This window comes from Podarcis pityusensis (genome assembly GCF_964106645.2).
Source record: "Podarcis pityusensis genome assembly, chromosome: 2".
In the NCBI taxonomy this organism is placed as follows: domain Eukaryota; kingdom Metazoa; phylum Chordata; class Lepidosauria; order Squamata; family Lacertidae; genus Podarcis; species Podarcis pityusensis.
The window spans coordinates 67573276-67581360 of record NC_138029.1 but is presented as its reverse complement, the minus strand read 5'-3'; the positions used below and the strand labels follow the sequence as shown (position 1 = coordinate 67581360).

The 8085-nt window shown below is 42.9% G+C and overlaps 1 protein-coding gene across 1 annotated transcript in view; it reads left to right on the top strand.

Moving 5' to 3' along the window:
* Positions 1-985: 985 nt before the first annotated feature.
* Positions 986-8085, top strand: part of CLINT1 (clathrin interactor 1) — a 67000-nt gene continuing 59900 nt past the window's right edge. Inside the window, exon 1 of the mRNA XM_080988370.1 lies at positions 986-1276. Coding sequence (XP_080844496.1) covers positions 1236-1276 — 41 coding nt within the window. The 5' untranslated portion in view covers positions 986-1235. The remainder of the gene's footprint in view (positions 1277-8085) is intronic.

Genomic DNA, 8085 nt, shown 5'->3' with positions numbered 1-8085 from the left:
CTGGCTTGGCCAATTTATAAGCATATAACTTCAGGTTACCTCTGCTTATATAGAATCAGCAATATATGGACTACATACATGGTACCATTTCCCAGCTATGGATGGTTTGTGAGCACCTGTAATGATGAGAGAAATAATCCCTATGCGTCACAAGTATTACACATGCAGCACATAACTAAACTATGGAATTCATTCCCAGAGCAGCCAGTGATGGCCACCAGCTTGGAAGGCTGCAAAAGAGGATTAGAAATGGAGAATAAGGCTATACATGGCTACTATCCACTATGGTTATACTCTGCCTCCAGTTGGAGGTGGCAATGCTTCTGAATATCAGTCGCTGGAAAGCAGTGAAAGACAGAGTGGTCTTGTGCTCCCATCCTATTGCAAGTTTCCTGCAGGTATCTGGTTGCCCACTGTTTGAGAACAGAATGCTGGACTCAGTATGCCACTGGCCTGATCCAGCTCTTCCTACATTTGTTGGGCAACTCCTGGTTTTTCCTAGATTGTCATTAGTGTGGTTGCTGCAGTTTTATGCCTCAATAGAGACAATACATGAGTTTTTAGAAGAGATTCTAGCTAGCATGGTTGCAGCAGAGAGCTTCAGATCAATTAACTATTCAGCAACTATGAAACTGAAATACAATTCAGGAAAGATTATTCTCCTTTCTTCTCGCATGGTTTGTACAGGACAAGCGTTGGCCTACAGAAGTTCAACTCCTTCTCTGCAGAAGCCTCCTCCACCATTTCTTCTCCTCTTCCAGTAAATCCAACTGCGGTCTAGAGCAAGATCCCAAAAAGAAACAACTTCAATTCCCAGCAAGCCATGCGGAGGGGACCGCCCTCTAAGAAGCTTCTCCCAGGACTACATCTCCCAGCATGCTGCGCAGCGGAATCCCTCTCCCCCCCGCCCCTCTCACTCAACGAGGCCCGGCGTTCCCGGCCGCCTTTCGGCCGGACTTCTTGTCCCAGCAGGCCTTGCGGCCCAGCGCTGCCGGTTTCCGGGGGGCAGGACCGATCGCTTCTCTCTCTCTCGCCGTCTCTGTGCCGTTGGCGAAGCTGAGGTGGTGCTGCGAGGCGAGACGGGCCTGGCGCTGCCGCGGCGGAGAAGCAGCTAGCCGGACTCCTGGCGGAGGAGGAGGCGGAGGAGGAGGAGACCGGGGACGCGCTAGTAGGGGCCTAGGCCGGGAGGGGAAGCTCTCCGCGCCGCCACGACGACGACGACGACGACGGCCAAGATGCTCAATATGTGGAAAGTCCGGGAGCTGGTGGACAAGGCGTGAGTATTATGGGGTGTCGGGGGGGGGACATCTGTGTGTCTTGTCTGGCTGCCCCTCAGCCCGCGCGCCCCCACTCTTACTAAACTCTTGCTAAACTCTTACTACGCCCTTACTCCTCGATCGCGTTCCGTTGATCCAGTTCCCTTCCCATTATCCTCCGTCTGCCCAGCCACGTTTTCTGTAACGTCCACCTTTGCTCCCACCCCGAATTAGGGTCTCACCGGCTAGCCCTCCTGCCCATCCTCCCCGACCCCGGTCCTACACAGGATCCCTCCCGTGCTGCCCCCTGCGCCTGCTCCTTCCTCCTCCTCGCCCTCTTTTGCAGTTTGTCGTTCTCGCCGAAACTTCTTACGTTTCACTTGGCTGTAACTGATACATGTACCTGCCCGTGCTCACGACCTGGTCTTTCCCTTCCAGTGGGATTTCGACCTCTTTGTAGTTGACTCTCCCCACAAGAGTGATATTTTTGCTGCTTCTTGGGGATCTTGGCCCTTTGACTCCCCATAGAACTTAACGTCTCTACTAGGGCCCATATGCTTTCAGATGCTTTCGGTTTTTCCTTTTCCTTCGGAGGATCTCTTTCTTCCTTTCCCAGCACCACACTCTTAAGCTGTAATACTTGCAGATCTTATCTGTGAACAACTCATATTCAACCTTTGGTGGAAGCGCATGACTGTCTGAGCCTGCCCTTGCTGATTTGGAGCAACCTCTGAACTTCCATAGGCATTTAGAAGAGTGGCAGTGCCTATTCCCATTTTTAGAAATAGCTAGGCTATCTAAACTATTCTACTCCCCCCACCCCCTCACCAAGTCTTAGTGAAGTGGTGGAGGAAAAGGAACTTCTTGCAGGAAGTAAAAACTTGGTATTTCAGCTAGGGTAGGGTTGGTGGGGCGGGGGGTTACTACATGTACCAGGTACCGTTTTGAGATCATGGCATTCCTTTAAATTAACTTGTTTCAAGCACAACAGCCATAGTAAGTCTCAAAACTGCCAGTAAAAAAATGTGGGATGGGCAGTCACACAATATTTTGCACCACCCTTGCTTGTGGGCAGGGAGCAACACACATGCTCACTCCGCCTAAAAGTGCAGCTCTTGTGTAATGCTTCTCAAAACATGATATTGTTAATATAATTCTCAAGAACGCTAACTTTCAGGAATTGTCTTTTAATCAATGTTAGAAAGGGCAAAAGAAGTATGCCTTGAATTCTTCCTGCTATCAGCACCTTGCACTACCTTGTGAAACACCCAGCGGAAACTTCTGTAGAGTCAGAAGCAAAGCTTACTTTTAGAGACCTCTGTGAAGAGAACGTTTTCTAAATAAATTTCCATATATGTAATGACACTTTGTGAACTTTTGGTGGTTACAGTGTTCATTGTGAATGTTGATATTTAAAGAGACCATATACAGTGTTTTAATCCATCAAAATATGTTGGTGCTTTAATAATTGTGATTTACAGATACTTCTCTGCAGTGAAATCTTTACAAGACAGTTGCTGTGTTATCTATCACAAGAGAAAGAAGCCTTGGTTTCATAGTAATTGAGCAGAGGAATGTGTGAAACAGAGCATTTAACATTTCTGTACACACAGTTACATTGATAGTGGGATACTGTGAGTGTTTTCAAATTTAATCATTTACTTTGACATACATCTCTTAGGTATTTCTGTTCCTGGCTTAGTTTGTATTTACAGGTTTGCAAATATGTTGTAAATGAAAGTAAGATGCTGTTGTCTGCTGTTGGCATATAGCAGCGTTGCAGTACCTATAGCTGTCCAGATGTAATTGGACTCCAACTCCCATCAGCCTCTGCCACTAGACAACGACTAGAGTTTATGGGATCTGGAATCCAGCAACATTTGGAGGGCTAAGTTCCTCATCCTACCTATAATAGGAATGCTGAATCACAGTTGGGGAAAAGAATTGCCCCTCCAAAAATAACACTCTGAAATCCAAGACACAATGCGTACCAGTGCACCAAAAGCTTCATAAAAAAAAGTTTTCAGAAGACATGTGATTGGGATTTGGGTCACTTTTCAGAAAGCAATGCCTGTAACACTGATTAAGACAGCTCAGAATGGCTCTCTGCTGTTGTATAAAAAGAACCCTATACTAACTTCAGGGCCAAATGTAGGTAAAATTTGTTCAATGAATAACGTCAGTTCTAAGTGAAGACAACAGTGCTTTCATGTACATCAATCTTGGCTTTAAAAGGCTTGCTTATTTTTAGACCTACTCTGACCTTGAAACCACACAGAGCATCTGACGTACATTACTGGATTCTTCTATAAGTTCACAGAAACCATGAAGCTGAAAATATATTGATTGAGAAATGATCTCAGTATACCCATAATCCCCCATGTGTTTATTTGTTGCAAAGTTCGATATCTGAATTGACACTGTCTGTTAACATATTTTGCAACAACTGGGCTTAACTGATGGTGTAGTCACTGTGTCATTCTCAGCCTCCCCATGTGCACCAGCCCCCCAAAAGTAGGTTGTTTTAATACACCAGCAAATGGACCCATATTATTTCCCCGCCCCCGGCACTGCAATTTGCAGCTTGCTTGTCTGTCTTGAGACCCAACAGATCCTTGGTTTTCCCAGCTCTGCCCCCTTCCCACTCTTGAAAGCTGTTTTAGAGCTTTATACTGGCTACTGCTGGTGTGGATACTGCCTGCTTGGACTTTCAGTGAGCAGAGCAGGGACCACTTTAGATACACCCACCTCAGCCAAACTTTCTCCAGTGTGATAGATTAGAAACTTGGGATTGCTGTTTCCAATTTCCTTTGGCTCTCTTGCATTATCAGCATTATTTATCAAGACGTTGGTTCACATACTCTTGTGCTCAGCACTGTACAAATGCCTAACAAAAACTTCCTACCCCAACTAGCTTACAGGTTATGGCAGTTAGTTAAGTGTTTGTCAATTGTTGCTCCCACCAGGAGGCCCTATATTTGTTTATAGGCTATATCCCTCCTTTCAACATAAATTATCTTAAAGTGGCTTATGCAAATTATCATAAAAACAATAAAATTCCATATCAAAATTAAATGCCAGTAAAGGCAACAAACAGAGCACATAAAAAACCCTAAAAAAGGGATCTTAAATATAACTAAAAACATGGCAGAACAGGGCAGTCTGTCTGTTGTCTAAAAAGATAACTGACCACCAGGCAAATATGCTGAGAAGAAAGTTCTACAATATGGCTGCCTTCACAGAAAAAACAACCCCTCACTGGTTGCTACCCGCCTAAACTCTGAAGATGGGATACCTGCTGAAGGATCTCAATGTAATTTTCTCATTTCATGGGCCAGCTTGCATGGGAGTTGGCAATGTTTCATGTAAAGATGATTTAAGAAAGGGGCAAAAACTTCTGTTTGTGTGCTTGTTGCTTATTTCCCCCCTCTGTTTTTAGGTTTAAGGGAATGCTTTTATCTTCTCGTTCCCCTCTGCTTGGCATAATTCCTGTATGAATTCTGACTAAAAGTTGCTACTCTTGATATATCTTAATTCCTTGAGGCTGCAATCCTGTTCATACTTCCCTGTGATTATGTCCATTAAACACAGGGTTTGTAAAACTTGTTGCTCAAGGTGATGCTTGGTTTTAATAATACAGAGTTGAGTAGAACTTCTCAGTGTGGAGGGAAAAAACCAGTGAAAGAAAAGATTATGCTTGCCACAGGAAGGTAAGGAGTAGTTTGGGGCTCCAACCAACCAGCTTATGTAGCTCTGTTGCTATATATAGTCAAGAGGATTTTGTATCTTTCATTTTATCCCTTCTGCTTCCAATGGAGTAGCTCACATACAGAGGAGTTTAGAAATAATTCATCATGGAAATAGTACCACATACCACAAGAGCTATACAAGAATTCCTCTAGTGTGTCGATTTTTAGAGTGAGGTACTGTCTGCCTGAAGATGTAATTGCTGCTTGCAGCCCTCTCATCTGAGTGTACTTGTCTTTTCTGGGCTAAATTACAGTCTTTCAAGTTAATTTTAAACTTGTAACATTTGAACAAACATAACCTTTGATTTTTATGAGCCTGAAGCAGCTTTTATTAACTGGGTGAAATTGCACAGCAGCAAGTAACGAATAACACTGAGAAACATTTATCCTAAGCTAAGCAGAGTTTAGTCAAGTTGATAACTTAAATCTTTCTAACCTATTTGATCAAGAATGATCCGGGTACTGCATGGTGGTTGATTCATGTGACAGCTCCATATTGAATACTACTTGACTGATTTCATAGTAGATTCTTTTGGTGTGACTTCACCGTTAACTGTGTTGAAGAATGATTGTTTCTTTCTTCCCCCACCTCTGTGCACTCCAATTCTACACTTTGGTTGCACAGTTATAGTTAGTATTTTGTAATGTGCGTGTTTAGAATTTCCTCCTTTTTAGATGTTGAGCAAGATACTGAATCATGCTGTCTTCCCTTAACGTAAAGCATTGTGCATACAGATTTGGGAAGAAAACAACCCACCTGTTGTTAAGCCTTTTATCTTTTAAAATGGGATTCCATGGTTCATTTCACAGAAATCAGAGTGGGGGTGGGATGCTTCACTTTCTGTGATAAACTCTTCCTCAAATATATTTCACCTACCTGAGTTTGTATATTTAATAGATGGCATTTAGTCCATGCAGCTAATGAGTATTAGAATGTGGGTGGTGGTTCAAAATTCACTTTGTGAAAGTTCTTTTAATGTTCTGTTATTGGTTTTCAATATATAATTACAACGAGAGACGAGAACGAGTAAAAATTTAAACGTGCCTGTTGATTTAGTTTGACAGGATTACTCATCCATATGTAATATCTTTGATAAACTCTGTTTGTCAAAGTTCAAAGAATATGTTAAGCAATGATAATGTGATACTTAACCCTAAACCACCGCTGTCATTTTTTTAAAAAATCAATCTTGTTGAGTTTAGTTAGATCAAGAAAAATAAGCTTGTTGCTTATGTCGAGTCTAATTATTTTATAAGGCATATCTTTCTCTAACTTGTACACAGTGCTATAACCTGTTACATTTGTGACTTTGACAAAGAACAATGAACTCTAGTATTATCTGTCTGAGAGTGACCTATGGTGAACTATGCCAACCTTGTATTTAAGCACTTGCCTGGTAGCCCTGGGCAACCAGGAGTTCCATGTAGATGGAGGGTGGATCAGGTATTCCGTCTGTCCTCAGCAACAAGCAACAAAACCTTCCAGAACATAAATTCCTAGTCCAGTGGGTTGCTACTGGAGGGATGGAGTTCTCTGTGCCTCCTCTGCCAGCCCCCATCATGCTAATAAAATTTCTTGTAGGCTAGTAAATTTTGTGGGCTTGTTTGTAAAGCTGAACTGTTCATTGTCATGGTGAGAACAATAACTTTGAAACACAACAAGAAATAATTTTGTTAAGGGTCTCAGGGAGACCTAGTTATAGAACAGCCTTCCTCAAACTTCATAGGTTTTTGGCCATAAATTCCCTCAGCCTCAGTCGGGGCAAGTTACGTAGAAGGCTTCCCTATGCACCAGGTTGGGTAAGGCTATGGTAGGGCGATATTGTGGCAGTAGGCTATAAGAGTAATGTTCATCAGCAGTTCAACTAAATTATATGCAAGGTGCATGAGTCCAGCTCAACTTTTTCATGTCGGTTTCAGCTGAGTGGTGTGAGCTGCAAATTGTCAGGTCCATATGACTACACTAGTTGTAGCTGCCTTGGCTTCTGCACTGGCTGAAAAGACTTTAAGGTGGGATGGCTAGCCTGTAACCTTCCTGATGTTTTGGGAAGTTTTTAATGTCTGATGTTTTATTGTATTTTTAATATTTTGTTGGAAGCTGCCCAGAGTGGCTGGGGTATAAATTATTATTGTGATTATTATTGTTGTTGTTGTTATTCACATCAGCCACAACCAGCATGGCCAGCAATCACTGATGCAGGGAATTTTAGTCCAGTAACATCTGGAGGACCACAGGCTTGCCACCCCAGCTTACAGATTTTACCTGGCTCACCTCTCGCATCCCCCGTTCCTGCCTGTTTCTTTGGAGCTGAGTGGTATGAAAGTATCAGGATGGCTTTAACGCCTTATTTTTGTGATTGTAAGTTGCTTTAAGCCGCTTTTAATACTGTGTTTTAATATTGTAACCTGCCCTGGTATCTTATGGTAAGAATAATAATACAGTACTTTATTTAGTTCTGATATATTCTCTGGTCAGATAGGGTTTGCAGGTTTTTGAAGCAGTATAAAACCTGCAAGAAAGTGGATGCATTCAGATGTAGTGACAAACCATTACATGAGCACACACTAGCTTTCAGACTCCCATCTTTCCCTACCACTTACGGATACAGTGGTACCTTGGATTACGAACTTATTAGTTCCGGAAGTCCGTTCTTAACCTGAAGCGTTCTTAACCCGAGGCACGCATTCCCTTCATAGGCCTGCGGCCCCGGAAGTGGATTGCATTCGTATCCCGGGTCAAAGTTCGCAACCCGGGACACCTACTTCCGGGTTTGTGGAGTTCGTAACCTGAAGCGTTTGTAAGCAGGATTGTTCATAACCTGAGGTACTACTGTAATGGCAAAACCATTACAGTGGTAATGGTTGATGGTAAACTGGAAACATATAGTTTGTTGCTAAGCAGAAACTTCTCATCTTTCAGGTTTTGTGGAACTCCAAGTTTGACTTGAGTCAGCTGGTCAGATAAAATAAGGAAATGCACTATAAGCACTGGTGGCGATATTATATTACTTCATATTTCCATAAAAGCATAGGCCGCTTTTTGATACATAGGTACATAACAGTGGTGGGGCTCCTAGCAC